We start from the raw sequence: 17,127 nt of genomic DNA, 5'->3' as shown, positions 1-17,127 counted from the left end.
GTGGACATTGAGGTCCAGGGAGAAGACATGGAAGTCTGAGAGGAAGCCAACCAAAGCTTAATTTCTAGAATATCATTTTACAGATACTATATGTTGAAAACGTTTTTTGGAGATGCGATGGATCATTGAGAATCATTCAATATTCCCTTTCTTTTGTTGTTCAGTGAAATTATCCCATGCGAAGAGTCAACTCATTTAATTAAAGTTCAATTCGTAACAATTTTAAAAAATATATATATTGGAAGGATATAATAATTTGCAATTATGTTTACTTATGATATGGTAAATATATCCAATTAAAAAAACATCTACATTTAAATGGTATTAATATTCATTTGCATATATTTCCATGAATGCCCACGGAAAATTTCCACCTCTGAATATTCCTCCAAATGCGCAAGCCTAGTTACAAATCATCTATAACCGTATGTCATGCTTAAGGGTTCATAAATGTGGCATAACTGTGTGACATAACCACCAATGTCAAATGTGACATAACCCACTATGTCAAATAGGACATAAACCTGTGCTTTATAAAGGGTGGCATAAGCACCGCTAAATAAAGAGGCTTCACAAAGCATTTTTAACCCTGTCGTGCATCTTGGTAGAGCAGGGATAGTGGGTTCTATTGCCAGAACCCATGTCAAAATCTATTCACGCAAGACTGTAAGTCGCTTTCAGGCCCATCAGGTCTTTGACACATTCACCCACTCCACCGCTGAAAGATCATCCACAAAATGCTGGCACCATTGTAACAGGTAGTAATCAAGCCCTGGTCTCCAGCATGGGAACAGAAGAGGAATACCTGGTGCGGTGGTCTCAGCTGGGACTACTCCAAATCATCTTGGCTCTGACACACACACACACAAGCTTTGCAGGTCCATCAACCCCTTTAAATAGCTCTCACACCCTACAGTAACCTGTGGATCATGAGAGAACCTTCATTAATCAGCGGAAGGTTAATAATCTATTTATTGACACTTTATGCAGTATCCTGTTATACTTAGTTTGAAGTGAGACACCGTCGGCCATTCATAACACATCCATAAAGACTCTATATCGCATGACACTGTACTTAATTTAAAGTTAGACCCCTTTGGATATTTATAACACATAAATGCCTTGTATCATATGACGCTGTACTTACTATAAAGTCAGACACCTTCGGCCATTCATAACACATACATAAAGGCTTAATGATGCAAACACAAATGTATTAACACTTAGGTAATTATCAGGATAAGGTAAGACCCAGATGCAGATCATGTCGAAGTAACAATGTTAATTACAGCAACAGAGGCAAAGGCAAAGGATGGCAGGCAGGCTCAGGGTCAGGTCAGGCAGAGGTCGGAAATCCAGATAGGGGCAACGGTACAGGACGGCAGGCAGGCTCAGGGTCAGGTCAGGCAGAGGTTGGTAATCCAGATAGGGGCAACGGTACAGGACGGCAGGCAGGCTCAGGGTCAGGTCAGGCAGAGGTTGGTAATCCAGATAGGGGCAACGGTACAGGACGGCAGGCAGGCTCAGGGTCAGGTCAGGCAGAGGTTGGTAATCCAGATAGGGGCAACGGTACAGGACGGCAGGCAGGCTCAGGGGCAGGGGCAGGCGGGTTCAGGGTCAGGAGGGCGAGAAAAAGAGAGACTGGGAAAAGACATGAGCTGACAGGACAATCGCTGGTAAGCTTGACAAACAAGACGAACTGGCAACAGACAAACAGAAAACACAGGTATAAGTACACACGGGATAATGGGGAAGATGGGCGACATCTGGAAGGGGTTGGAGACAAGCACAAAGACAGGTGAAACAGATTAGGGCGTGACAGGTAATTATCACTAACAGGTCTTTATGTAGCCTTTATAAGCTGCACTTCATTTAAAGCGAGGTCGAATTATCCAACCTATTGGGTATCTCATTACACCCCATTATGCCATGTCTTGAGAAATGCAGACAGACGGAATCAAAGTAAGTTAACATTGTAATACTTTTGACAGACAACTTTCTACCTTAAGTCTGTGTTTTCATTACACTAACTCACTGTACATATCAACCCCTCTGTGTCCAGGATTGTTTTTATCAGGCAAAGTTGAGCTGTATGAATAAAATGGAATGAAATATTTTCCTTCTCTGACATGTGCATCACCAAATACTTGGTAAAGTGGAGCAGCCACCAGAAATTTGGAAGGAGTCAGAGCCATTATGTGATACAATTTCCATTCATAATTTTGCGTTATGGTACTTAGCAGAACCATTTGCCTGGTTGTTTCTCAATGTTGGTCTGTGTGGACATGGCTTCCTCGCATTGTTTTCCCAAATATTACTGAATAGGTATTTTGAGTTTTACTGGGGTTAGACCTGAGCCTCAAGGCTTCCATTTCATCTGAACCGCAATGCAGTATTTACGCGGTAGCTCTTTTCTCCATGGTCAGATACAATCATCAGAAAGTTTTGGGTTGTCTAAAAACCCACTACTAGATGCTAGCCTATAGATTCCCCTCACAGGTAACTGCTTTCTGATTTTAGAATAAGAAGTGTGTTTGAATGGGCACTAGTTTGCGAACAGAAACATTGAGCAAACATTGCTATGGTGGATTCGGTTGAATTTAACCTCAATTTCAGGATTCTCTGTGTCCATTTGTATGTGCATTTGTTCACCTGCTTGCAATGGTGAAGTTTTTCTTTACCACTGTAAGGTGTTGCTGTAGCGGTTCACAATGTCCCTAGGCAACAGTTATTATCTCGGCTATGATAAACATTGCACCCAAGAGGTCTTTATCTTGCCAACACTGCCTGTGTAACTTTTGTCCATCATCCTCTACTTGGCTGTCTGGCCTAAACCTAAACATGAGCTATGATCCACATAGCCTACTCTGAGTATATCACACCAGCCGTGCTGCTGTCATCTACTCCATTCCTAGAGGCTGACCAAAAAAATCTCTGACTTCATTTAGTGCCTTGAAAGGTTTCAGGTAAAAGCACATGTCACAGCTGGATACGCAAAAAAAAAAAAAAGCAATAGTAATCTAATACAAATCCAACACATTTAAATCTCCCTGGTCTTTATTTTACTGGTTCCACATTGGCATATTTGCTCCTTGCCAGCCGTTATTACAGGTAGCAGACAACATCCAATTGACAGGGCAGGTTTATTTGAGTAGGCCAGGGAAAACACCTTTTTCAAATGGTTGAACAGGGCCATATATGCCAACCCAAATGTCACCCGAGGTGTTTACAAATCTAATCAAAGGCTCCATTTGTCATAGCTTTCTTATTAGTTCATGATTTGTTGTTTGTTTCTTTTTGTTGGAAATGCCAGCTATGCCGCTATGGATTTGGTTTTGATATGCGTTTTGGAATTGTACAGTAGTTTCAGCACCAACTTTTCTTTATCAGACTACAGTAGTTTACAACAGTACTGAGGACACTTGTGTTTTGTTGCTTTGTTTTGTGACATTTTGTAATAGAAAAATATATATGTATTGGCATTACAGTCATATAATAACTTCTACAATGCTTTACAGTATATTTCAATGATAAACCAGAAAAAAAGGTATTGGCAGCATTTGTACTTGGTTTACAGTGACAAATAAGCTCTCAAGAGGTATGCAAATATATTCATCAGTGCACTTTCACTCTCAAAGGTCAACCTGCGAGGCAATTAGCACACCATGTGACTGTACAGCTAAAACAAATTAAATAGGGCGGCAGGTAGCCAGTAACCAAAAGTTTGATGGTTCAAATTCCTGAGCTGACTAGGTGAAAAATCTGTCTATGTGCCCTTGAGCAAGGCACTTAACCCTAATTGCTCCAGGGTCGCTGTCAATAATGGCTGGTCCAGGGGGTGTGGGATATGCAAAAAAACAAATGTTCAATTCACACGTGAAATAGGACAAATGGAAGCACCCACCTAAATATCTTATTAGAATTACCCAGCATCCCTTTCTTCCAGCATGAAGGTGTGTGTGGTTGAAAGGTGTGGCTGTCTAATTGTGACTCAGGAGGAGTTGCTGAGGGGTAAAATGTTCCTATGCCATTGTGTCCTCTCTACGGCGAGTCAGACAGCCAGAGTGACAGATATAGAGCGTTGATGAATAACTAAAACCCCTACAGATCTGGGTGTCAGGCAACAGATGCTGATAACAGCCACAGATTAGGTCTTAGATTGGTGACGGATCCCACCAAGATGGCAATGCTATATTTACCCCCTTCGCCTCCCCTCCTATATCATCGCTGCCTGTGCTGTGTGTGAGGGGGTCATTGGGTTTTGCCACATTGCATGGAGCACCGAGTGTGAAGTGTATATGAAATATTCATTGAAGAGGTAGAAAGAATGCAGGCTTTTGATAAGTAGGGCAAGGCAGAGGTGGAAAATAGAGAAGGGAGCTCATTCCTGTGTGGAATGCAGGTTTTCAACTTAGACTCACATGACATAGTGTGATATTAGAATGCCTTTATAGAGTTAACAAGGGGCTATGTGTATTTGATCCTTATTGTGATTTAAGGTTGTATCATAATGATGATGTCATAAGGCTCAGAACCATTCACTAATTTGCTTAGTCTAGCCGATCCATTAAATTTTGCCCATGCTGTCACGTCCTGACCAGTAAAAGGGTTTATTTGTTATTGTAGTTTGGTCAGGACGTGGCAGTGGTGTGTTTGTTTTGTGTTGTCAGGTTTTTTGGGGTATTGTTCTATGTTTTGTATTTCTATGTTCGTATTTCTAGTTGTTCTATTTCTATGTTAATTAGAAGCCACTGGTTGTTGTTGCTTCTAATTGGAGGCCATATTTATATGGGTTTATTTTTCTCTTGTGTTTGTGGGTGGTTGTTCTTTGTATAGTCTATAGTACCTTACAGGATTGTCATTCGTTTTGTTTAGTGTTCACTGTTAAATAAAAATATAAGTATGGACACTTACCACGCTGCGTATTGGTCCGATATTTCGTACTCCTCATCTGAAGACGAAGCTTATGACACATGCATCCCAAATACATTTGTCCATCCACGCTTGAGGATCCAAGGATCCTCAAACATTGTTGGAGCCAAAATGTATTTTTCAGCCAAATATGACGACTGCAATCGACAGTGAATTTTCTTTGTAAAGTTTGCTTCTGGGCATGACTGAAGGCAGCCAGCACACCTTGAGGAGAATGTTTATTGAACATAAAAACACTCCTCTCAGCAATTATGTCAGTGGCAATAAGTAGAGAGGAGGAAAAGTTTCAGAATTTAAAATGAAAGAAGAAAAATACAAAAATAAAAAGCTATCCCAGCTAGCACATTTGGTTCCTTAGAAGTTGTGGGAATTCACATGTACATGACTGACCAGCTGAAAGCTGTGTTCCCTTATTGATGTCACTTGTTAAATCCACTTCAATCAGTGTCGATGTAGGGGAGGAAACAGGATAACAAAGGATTTTTAAGCCTTGAGACAATTGAGACATGGATTGTGTACGGTGCATTTGGAAAGTATTCAGACCCCTTGACTTTTTCCACAATTAGTTACGTTACAGCCTTATTCTAAAATGTATTAAACCCCCCCCCCCCCCCCCCCCCCCCCCAAATCAATCTACACACAATACCCCACAATGACAAAGCAAAAACATGTTCTTAGACATTTTTGTAAATGTATGAAATATCACGAAATAAGTATTCAGACCATTTACTCAATACTTTGTTGAAGCACTTTTGGCAACGATTACAGACCCAAGTCTTCTTGGGTATGATGTTACAAGCTTGACACATTCTTCTCTGAAGATCTTCTCAAACTCTGTCAGGTTGGATGGGGAGCATCCCTGCACAGCTATTTTCAGGTATCTCCAGAGGTGTTTTATCAGGTTCCAGTCCGGGCTCTGGCTGGGCCGCTCAAGGACATTCAGAGACTTGTCCCGAAGTCACTGCTGCGTTGTCTTGGCTGTGTGCTTAGTGTCGTTGTCCTGTTGGAAGGAGAACCAGTCTGAGGTCATGAGCGCTCTGGAGCAGGTTTCCATAAAGGATCTCTCTGTACTTTGCACCGTTCATCTTTCCCTCGATCCTGACTAGTCTCCCAGTCCCTGCTGCTGAAAAACATACCCACAGGATGATGCTGCCACCATCATGCTTCACCATAGGGATGGTGCCAGGTTTCCTCCAGATGTGACGCTTGGCATTCAGGCCAAAGAGTTCAATCTTGGTTTCATCAGATCAGAGAATCTTGTTTCTCATGGTCTGAGAGTCCTTTACTGAGGAGTGGCTTCCATCTGGCCACCCTACCATAAAGGCCTGATTGGTGGAGTGCTGCAGAAATGGTTGTCCTTCTGGAAGGTTCTCCCATCTCTACAGAGGAACTCTGGAGCTGTGTCAGCGTGACCATCGGGTTCTTGGTCACCTCCCTGACCAAGGCCCATCTCCCCCGATTGCTCAGTTTGGCTGGGAAGCCAGCTCTAGAAAGAGTCTTGGTGGTTCCAAACTTCTTCCATTTAAGAATGATGTTGTCCACTGTGTTCTTAGGGACCTTCAATGCTGCATAAACGTGTTGGTACCCTTCCCCAGATCTGTGCCTTGACACAATCCTGTCTCGGAGCTCTACGGACAATTCCTTCGACCTCATGGCTTGGTTTTTGCTCTGACATGCACTGTCAACTGTGGGACCTTATATAGACAGGTGTGTGCCTTTCCAAATCATACCCAATCAATTGAATGTACCACAGGTGGACTCCAATCAAGTTGTAGAAACATCTTAAGGATGATCAATGGAAACAGGATGCACCTGAGCAAAATTTCGAGTTTAATAGCAAAGGGTCTGAATACTTATGTAAATAAGGTATTTCTGTTGTTATTTTTTTATATATTTGCAAAAATGTCTAAACCTGTTTTTGCTTTGTCATTATGGGAAATTGTGTGTAGATTGGTGAGGGAAAAAAGTTAATTTAATCCATTTTAGAATAAAGCTGTAATGTAAATCAATGTGAAAAAATGGAAGGGGTCTGAATACTTTCCGAATGCTCTGTATGTGTGCCATTCAGAAGGTGAATGGACAAAACAAAAGATTTAAGTGCCTTTGACAGGGGTATGATAGTAGATGCCAGGCGCACTGGTTTGCGTCAACAGTTTCCCATTTTTCAAGAATGGTCCACCACCCAAAGGACATCCAGCCAACTTGACACAACTGTGGGAAGAATTGGAGTCAACATGGGCCAGCATCCCTGTGGAAGGCTTTCGGCACCTTATAGAGCCATGCCCCAATGAATTTTGGCTGTCCTGAGGGCAAAAGCGTGTGAAACTCAATATTGAGAAGGTGTCCTTAATGTTTTGTACACTTGGTGTATATGTTTTTAAATAAAAAACATTCTTAGAGCGTTACTAAAGTTTTCCTATGGTGTTTATGTAAAGTTTTCTTAATGTTCTGAGAATGGAATTTAGGGCTTATTGATGTTGTGTACAATTAAATGTTTCGAAACATTCCCAGAATATTCTGAGAACTACTTTCACAGACTGTGTGGAATGTTCTGTGGAAGCACTGAAATTCCCACAGAAGGTTGTTTCTTAACGTTCTCGGAACAATTTGAGAAATTTACTTTAAATAGAACTGAGGAAACCTATAGGAAACATTATGCTGAAGTACTGAAATTCCCACAGAAGAACATTGTTTCTTAACATCCGATGAACTATTAGAGAAAATTGCCAATGCCAAACCAGTTGGAGAATGTTCCTAGAACAATACCAACATTTTAATTAAATGTAACCATGTTTGAACTTTTAGGAAACATTCTGTCAAGTTCCTTTTTTGTCAAGTTTCTTAAATGTGTAGAGAATGTTGACAGAGGAAAGCTGCATGATAGAGCATATTTTTCAACTATATACAATTTGTTCTTACCATTATCTTCTATCTAGACCATTCTGTGGATGCTTTACCTAATTGTAAATGTCTATACAATTCTGGAGACAATAAAAACAATCAGAACACAGTTTAATCGCACAGCACTTGATCCCCAGAGCTACCCATCAAAATGCAAATACAAAATCTATTCAAGGTGAGTCCATGAAAACAACATTCCATTTGGAAGAACACAATCTACTCTCACCCTTGTTATTACACTCTGACTTTATCTGGCTCTCATCTCACAGAACCCTACAGATAAAGACCAACCATTAAAATGCTGCACAAACGTGACTAACCGGGAGTTGAACCTATTCATGGAAAGTTATTCATCATCATGTAGGTGTTGTTCACTGAACCACCACAGCGACACAAAAACATGTATTATCACAGACTAATGACTAACTTCATTCATTGAGCTCTTACACTTCCCTTATATTATGAATTATATGTTTGAAAATAGGCTACCAAGCACTATCAGTGTTACTTCCCTGTGATTATCAAATCTTTTTGTGGAGTACTGTAAGTTGTGTTTCTACTCGTCATGGGTAGAAGAGTCCACTGAGTTCTATGGAAGAGCGCCATTGGCATTAAGGCCATTCATTAGCTTGGCTTGAATAACCTAGCACTGCTCTCTACTGGCAAATAGGGTGTGTTGCATTTGCAATAGGCAACAGTGGTTCATGAGGCAAACAAATCAAGGATTAAAGTTTTTTTTAATACAATTCATTGTGTTATGCAGTATTAACTCCCTATTGTTTATATATTACACCACTGTATTGTTTTCCTAATGTTAAGAAGCATTCCTAATCCCTACTCAAAAGCTTTCTGAGGAAACGGTATTCTAATAAACAGAGAATGCATGGGTACTAGCCAGGTGGTGATGAGTAAAACATCACACATGGGATGATGTGAGACCATCCTCTCTGAAGTCACAGAGAAGAATGCATCTCTAGCCACAGGCAAGTCAACACCTGCATTTGGGTGACTGCTATGTTGACTGTGCTTTGTTCTACTGGGATGTGGATCATTTGAGAGAAACCACAACACAAGACAGGATGGCAGACTTTGACTGGAGTCTGAACCACAGCTAGGCATTTTAGGTGCAGTAAAGATACTTACATGAAAGCACAAGGAGAGAGACTGTTCCACCTTCTCAGTGTCTTACAAACAAGATTTGTATTGTCTCTACCCACCTTGTGGTGTGTAGTAATAACAGATGGGATTATTTTAGAGGAGAGAACTGTAATCCCCTCTAATCCTGCTAAAAATCACAGGGATTTTTATGTTAAATGTGTTTGGGAAACAAAGGAATGTGTAGGGGTATAGCCCTAATGATCAACTGGTTTATAAAGTCAGGTAGTCATGAGACATAAACTCATGTTATCCGTCCACCTCTAATTTAATTGATTAGATCACTTTATAAAATTTATGATGATGATTTCATTTGTTTACATTTCCATCTGTCTGTGATTATTAAAGTAGCCTATCCAAAGTGCATAATTTGGAACGGTGAAAAATGAAGTGTTAAGACGCTATCATTATTTGAGTAGCCTATTTGAAGTGAGTAAACGTTACAGATACAGTAGCGTGGCTACTCTGGAAACGTAAATGGTCCATGATCGCGGCAGATTTTTTTGCTGATAGAAATCACAACATACCATAAAGATCTTTTACGTGTGCTCCTCATATCTTATGAGCTGGCAATGCGACCTGAAAACGTCTCCTTTAAAACTAAACCACCTTGAGCATAGAACAACATTTTTACGTGAACATTTCAAGTAAGCACAGTTTGTAAGAGATAAGGCAAAATAACGTAACGTATAAGAAATGAACAAATCCAGATCTTTGAAAGAGGCAAAGACTTAGGGGAAAAATTCTTAACAAAGAAATCCATCCTAACCCATGCAACAGCCTCCTTTCACAGCCTCCTGCGTCTGAGGTAGACTAATCTTATAGGTCAAAACTCTGAATTCGGACTTGCCTATAGGCTGATGGACTTGTCACATTTGAACTAATTTCTTCCGTATCGGAAACTGAAGACGCAAGCCAAGACAATCTTTAACAATTGGTAAAGTTGATGTTGGAGTTTACAAAGGCATTGAAAAGACATATGAAGGTATGTTAATTGTCGAGGATAAACTTTGATATAATTATGAATAGCCAGACACTCGAATCACACACAGCAGTCGTAATACAATTGTTTATTCTTAAATCTATGGATTATCCGCAGTAGTTTCTATACAAGAAAATCTAGAGAAGTGAAACATACATGAAACATTGTTGCTCATTAACTCAAGTAAACTTAGAGGTGTTTTGTAGGATCTTCAATGTCCAGATAGAGATTGGCTAATACTATAGAAATATATATTATTTAAGTGTTGTGCATGTTTCTCTGTTTTATTTATCCTGATTTGGTAGACATGCTTATAATGAAAGTCTGTCCTTAATTTAGTGATGTGAAACCGGACTATATCATGTGACTGACAAACGTTATAAACTGTCTATTTATTGTCTAGTGTTATATTTTCCACCTCTGTCAGAAAAATATAACCTCACACAATAGCATTTTACATTGTAACATTGTTGCAACAAATAGACAAGACTACACGAGTAGTTTAGCCACTAGTTTTGATTTATCATTGAGACGGTTAGCTAGTATTTCCTAAAGCTGTTAATGTGAGGTCAGACATTACATCAGACTTCATGGAAATTAACCAGGAGGACGTCAGTTAATTAGAATGGCTTTAGAAAAGGGATTTTTTTTTGTTTGGAATAGCACTGACATGATACTGAAATTCTAATTATTGCACACAGACATGGATGAGAACACACATTTAGGTAGCTACAGTATGCTGCTAACTTTGAAAAGGAATGTCAGTTATTACTTTGATCTGATCCAGTCTCTTGACACAAAGAGTTGTCTGTTGTGACCTGCTTAGCCCAAAGGCTGGCAGGTGGCGATATTGAGTTCATTTTACCGTCCAAACGAATTGTATGCAGCCGGTAATACACTCATATCCCTCATGGGCCGTTTGTATCTAAAACATTATCAATTCAAGCTGCAAAGGCTTCGATTTCCTCCTTAACTTTATTTAATGGTGATAAGGTGGAAAAAACGGGCAAAATACACGTAATTTCTTTATGAACACACCATTTTCCACCAACATGATAGAGTGGCTAATGCCAAGGAATGCTACTTCCTGATGTTGCGCCCCGCGTTCAGCCAGGGGTAAACAACAGACAGCTGCAACCTGATTGGCTGAACGCGATACGCAACATCTGGGATTAGTATTTAACCACTCTAGCATTGTGGTGGAAAATTGTTTCTTATTAAGGAAGAATGCATATTTTCCTTGTTTTTTTTCCCACCTTCTTAAAGTTAAAGAAAAAATATATGGATAAGAATAAGAAGTAAAATAAACAAGTAATATTAAAGAGCAACAGTAAAATAACAATAGCGAGACTATATACAGGGGGGTACCGGTACAGAGTCAATGTGCAGGGGCACCGGTTAGTTGAAGTAATATGTACATGTGGAAAGACTTATTAAAGTGACTATGCATAGATGATAACAATAGAGAGTAGCAGGCCTACCACTGTTGTGTCATTGGCAAACTTAATGATGGTGTTGGAGTCGTGCGTGGCGGATGTGTTGTTACCTACCCTTACCACCTGGGGGCAGCCGTCAGGATGTCCAGGATCCAGTTGCAGAGGCAGGTGTTTAGTCCCAGGGTCCTTAGCTTATTGATGAGCTTTGAGGGTACTATGGTGTTGAACGCTGAGCTGTAGTCAATTGAATAGCATTCTCACATAGGTGTTCCTTTTGTCCAGGTGGGAAAGGGCAGTGTGGAGTGCAATAGAGATTGCATCATCTGTGGATCTGTTGGTGTCAGTGAAGACACTTGCCAGTTGGTCAGCGCATGCTCGCAGTACACGTCCTGGTAATCCGTCTGGCCCTGCGGCCTTGTGAATGCTGACCTGTTTAAAGGTCTTACTCACATCGGCTGCGGAGAGCGTGATCACAAAGTCTTCCGGAACAGCTGATGCTCTCATGCATGTTTCAGTGCCATTTGCCCTGAAGCGAGCATAGAAGTAGTTTAGCTCGTCTGGTAGGCTTGTGTCACTAGGCAGCTTTTGGCTGTGCTTCCCTTTGTAGTCTGTAATGGTTTGCAAGCCTTGCCACATCCGACGAGCATCAGAAACGGTGTAGTACGTTTCAATCTTAGTCCTATATTGACACATTGCCTGTTTCAGGGTTCTTCAGAGGGCATAGCGGGATTTCTAATAAGCTTCCGGGTTAGAGTCCTGCTCCTTGACAGCAGCAGCTCTCGCCTTTAGCTCAGTGAGGATGTTGCCTGTAATCCATGGCTTCTGGTTGGGGTATGTACGCACGGCCACTGTGGGGACGACGTCATCGATGCACTCATTGATGAAGCCAATGACGGATGTGGTGTACTCCTCAATGCCATCGGAGGAATCCCGGAACATATTGCAGTCTGTGATATCAAAACAGTCCTGTAGCTTAGCTTCTGCTTCTTCTGACCACTTTTTTATTGATCTAGTCACTGGTGCTTCCTGCTTTAATTTTTGCTTGTAAGCAGGAATCAGGAGGATAGAATTATGGTCAGATTTGCCAAATGGAGGGCGAGGGAGACTTTGTATGCGTCTCTGTATGTGGAGTAAAGGCGGTCCAGAGTTTTTTTTTGCTCTGGTTGCACATTTAACATGCTGATAGAAATTTGGTAAAACGGATTTAAGTTTCCCTGCATTAAATCCCCGGCTGCTAGGAGAGCTGCCTCTAGGTGAGCGTTTTCTTGTTTGCTTATGGCAGAATACAGCTCATTCAAGGTCGTCTTAGTGCCAGCCTCTGACTGTGGTGGTATGTAAACAGCTCCGAAAAATACAGATGAAAACTCTAGGTACAGTTGAGGTCTGAAGTTTACATACACCTTAGCCAAATACATTTAAACTCAGTTTTTTACAATTCCTGCCATTTCATCCAAGTAAAAATTCCCTGTCTTGGTTCAGTTAGGATCACCACTTTATTTTAAGAATATGAAATGTCAGAATAATAGTAGAGAGTGATTTATTTCAGCTTTTATTTCTTTCATCACATTCCCAGTGGGTCAGAAGTTTACATACACTCAATTATTATTTGGTAGCATTGCCTCTAAATTGTTTAACTTGGGTCAAACGTTTTGGGTAGCCTTCCACAAGCTTCCCACAATAAGTTGGGTGAATTTTGGCCCATTCCTCCTGACAGAGCTGGTGTAACTGAGTCAGGTTTGTAGGCCTCCTTGCTCGCACACGCTTTTTCAGTTCTGCCCACAAATGTTCTATGGGATTGAGGTCAGGGCTTTGTGATGGCCACTCCAATACCTTGACTTTGTTGTCCTTAAGCCATTTTGCCACAACTTTGGAAGTATGCTTGGGGTCATTGTCCGTTTGCAAAACCCATTTGCGACCAAGCTTTAACTTCCTGACTGATGTCTTGAGATGTTGCTTCAATATATTCACATGTTTTTCATTCTTCATGATACCATCTATTTTGTGAAGTGCACCTGTCCCTCCTGCAGCAAAGCACCCCCACAACATGATGCTGCCACCCCCGTGCTTCGTGGTTGGGATGGTGTTCTTTGGCTTGCAAGCCTCCCCCTTTTTCCTCCAAACATAATGATGGTCATTATGGCCAAACAGTTCTATTTTTGTTTCATCAGACCAGAGGACATTTCTCCAAAAAGTACGATCTTTGTCCCCATGTGCAATTGCAAACCGCAGTCTGGCTTTTTTATGGCGGTTTTGGAGCAGTGGCTTCTTCCTTGCTGAGTGGCCTTTCAGGTTATGTCGATGTAGGACTCGTTTTACTGTGGATATAAATACTTTTGTACCTGTTTCCTCCAGCATCTTCACAAGGTCCTTTGCTGTTGTTCTGGGATTGATTTGCACTTTTCACACCAAAGTACGTTCATCTCTAGGAGACAGAACGCGTCTCCTTCCTGAGCGGTATGATGGCTGCGTGGTCCCATGGTGTTTATACTTGCGTACTATTGTTTGTACAGATGAACGTGGTACCTTCAGGCGTTTACAATTCTTTTCTGAGGTCTGGCTGGTTTCTTTTGATTTTCCCATGATGTCAAGCAAAGAGGCACTGAGTTTGAAGGTAGGCCTTGAAATACATCCACAGGTACACCTCCAATTGACTCAAATTATGTCAGTTAGCCTATCAGAAGCTTCTAAAGCCATGACATCAATTTCTGGAATTTTCCAAGCTGTTTAAAGGCACAGTTAACTTAGTGTATGTAAACTTCTGACCCACTGGAATTGTGATACAGTGAATTATAAGTGAAATAATCTGTCTGTAAACAATTGTTGGAAAAATTACTTGTGTCATGCACAAAGTAGATGTCCTAACCAGCTAGCCAAAACTATAGTTTGTTAACAAGACATTTGTGGAGTGGTTGAAAAACGAGTTTTAATGACTAAGTGTATGTAAACTTCCGACTTCAACTGTAGATAGTGTGGTCTACAGCTTAATATGAGATAATCTACCTCAGGCGAGGAATAGCTTGATACTTCCTTAGATATCGTGCACCAGTTGTTATTTACAAAAATACATAGTCGACTTCTCCTTGTCTTACCAGACGCCACTGTTCTATCCTGCCGGTACAGCATATAATCAGCCAGATGTATATTGAAAGTGTCGTCGTTCAGCCATGATTCCGTGAAGCATAAGATATTGCAGTTTTGAATGTCCCATTGGTAGTTTAATCTTGCGCGTAGGTCATCTATTTTATTCTCCAAAGATTGTACGTTTGCTAGCAGAATTAAAGGAAGTGTGGGTTTATTCGATCTCCTACGAATTCTCAGAAGGCATCCAGCACTTTGGCCCCTTTTTCTCCACCTCCTCTTAACGCAAATCACAGATATCTGGGCCTGTTCCCGAGAAAGCAGTATATCGTTCGCGTCGGGCTCGTCAGACTTGTTAAAAGAAAAAAGGATTCTGCCAGTCCGTGGTGAGTAATTGCAGTCCTGATGTCCAGAAGTTATTTTTGGTCATAAGAGACGGTAGCGGAAAAATTATGTACAAAATAAGTTACAAAAAAACGCTAAGAAATAAACAAAAAAACACAAGTGGTTGGGGACACGTAATTTCGTCTGCCTCTCTTCTCCGGCACCATCTTCCCCAGCTATCACATTTTGTTCCTTGGAAGTTGTCGAAACGTATGTTTTTGGTTTCAAATTGTTTGTAGGAAAGAAGCCATGCTTTTCCTGACCGGTAAAACTGAATGTTTTTTAAACGTTCTGAGAACAGAAGTGAACATTTTTCCGGTTCTGGGCACGTTTATTTGTAGGTTGCAGTGAGGTTCTGAGAATATTTTACTCTGGATCCTTGAAAGTTTTCCTGGGAGGTTTTATTAAGATCAGTTGTGGCCTATAGGTCGTTTTCAATAAAATGTCACAATACGTTTGATTTGACTGCTGGGGAGGCAAGGAGACCCCCAGCTCCGCTAAAACCATTGACAACTACGTGCCTTTTTCAAGGGATTGTTAAATACATTTTATAACTATTTGCTTTTAATATCATCACCGATTGGGCATAGTCAGAACTACAAATTTCTGATTTACCTGCAGCCTGATTAGTCCATGCAAAACAATTGCGCACATTCATCTCTACCATCAGAATTATACAGCAGGTAACTGCATGCTTTTCATGATCATTAAACATCAATGACCATGTAATTTCAGATACATGAAGGTACCAATCCATTTGGCATTTAGCTAGCTAAGCAAACAACAAAGTTTAGCTTTCTTCATCAGAGATTAGGCTTTTGTCAGTCAGACTACTGTCATTACCACTGTAGATGGCAAGCAAATCAAACAATATTTGGATATTGTCATCTAGTTTATCCCCTGGATGTTCGCTTGTTAACTAGCCATATTGACGTGATCTGTTATTAGCTAGCTAGCCAATTCGACGTGGTCTATCAATCAATGTAGCCTATATCATGTCTGTCAGCAGCAATTGTAATTAAACACTCTTAAAAACAATGTTGAAAAGGGGATCATGTTAGCGAGCTTCTCTAGGTAGGCCTACATTGGTTGGAGAAAAAAGTACATTAGGTCTACTTACCGTTATATGTTTAGCCAAATGTACAACGTTTCTACTGGTAGCTTGCAAAGTAAACATTATCAGCTAACAGTACCACGGCAAATGTACCCATACTTGTCAGGTATAGTTCAGTTTTATTTTATATCACGCAAATATCCAATTGATGGTGGCCAATATTGAGAGATATCGTGAGGCTACCCTACGTATCTGAAATTACATGAAAAAATGATGTTTACTGATCATGAAAAGCATGCAGTTAGTTGCTGTATAACTCTGATGATAGAGATAAATGTGAATAATTGTTTTGCATGGAATAATTAGTGGGCGTGGCCAACACACCTGAACACTTAGCAAGATTGAGAGTGTTTTGTTGATGCTGAGAACTAATATATCCGTTTTTAAATAACATTCTTAGAACCGTCTCTGAACATCACTAAAGTTTTCTTGTGTTTTGTATGTAAAGTTTTCTTAACAGAATGTATGTTTTTAAATATCATTCTTACATGCTGACTTGGCCAGCCACGCGAGTGCTCCATTATGCGCATGTTGATTTTGTCTATCCCCACCAGACGCGATCATGACACGCGGGTTAAATACCAAAATCAACTGTGAATCACTCTATCAATTTCGGGGCAGGTCGAAACACACATGAAACATTTGTGGACATTTAGCTAATTAGCTGTTGCTAGCTAGTAGTGCTGAGCAATTAACCAACATTTTGGTAATTTTTCATTTTTTAAACAACTAAATTACATACGTTGGTTGAATTATTTGAATTCCATTTCGTTTTTTTTATGTGAGGTCAATGTGCACATTTCACAGTTTCTTTAAAGATAAATCAGATCAAGCTTGAACTGTGCAATGTTGTAGGGAGTTGTAGTTTCCAACAGGCCAATAGTCCACATAATTTAGCGCATAAAATGTAGTAATTAACATGTACGGAAAAAAACATGTATGAAATGTATGCATTCACTACTGTAAGTCGCTCTGGATAAGAGCATCTGCTAAATGACTAAAATGTAAAATGTACAATGACTATAATCCATTACGCACCTTTATTTGTCCGGTCTGTATTTCTTTTATGCCTGCTATGGAAGAAACAGGAATGCGGATTGTGAGGGGAGAGCAGCGATTGTGAGAGAGCAGCTGTTGCTTCGCAA

At 40.5% G+C, this 17,127-nt stretch overlaps 1 protein-coding gene across 2 annotated transcripts in view; it reads left to right on the top strand.

Moving 5' to 3' along the window:
• The first annotated feature begins 9,621 nt into the window (after positions 1 to 9,621).
• The window catches only part of LOC106582741 (CTTNBP2 N-terminal-like protein), a 28,469-nt gene continuing 20,963 nt past the window's right edge, over positions 9,622 to 17,127 (top strand). The window contains exon 1 of one of the 2 annotated variants that reach the window (XM_082967364.1): positions 9,622 to 9,973. Coding sequence is in view for 1 of the 2 variants with exons in the window: in XM_014166122.3 (XP_014021597.3) it covers positions 9,935 to 9,973 (39 nt within the window). In the remaining variant the exon portion in view is untranslated. The remainder of the gene's footprint in view (positions 9,974 to 17,127) is intronic. The other variant, XM_014166122.3, reaches the window with a different exon arrangement.

The sequence above is a fragment of the Salmo salar genome, chromosome 22 (assembly GCF_965601325.2).
Source record: "Salmo salar chromosome 22, fSalSal1, whole genome shotgun sequence".
NCBI classification, from domain to species: Eukaryota; Metazoa; Chordata; class Actinopteri; order Salmoniformes; family Salmonidae; genus Salmo; species Salmo salar.
The sequence above is the reverse complement of the archived record's forward strand: the minus strand, read 5'-3'. Positions and strand labels throughout refer to the sequence as shown.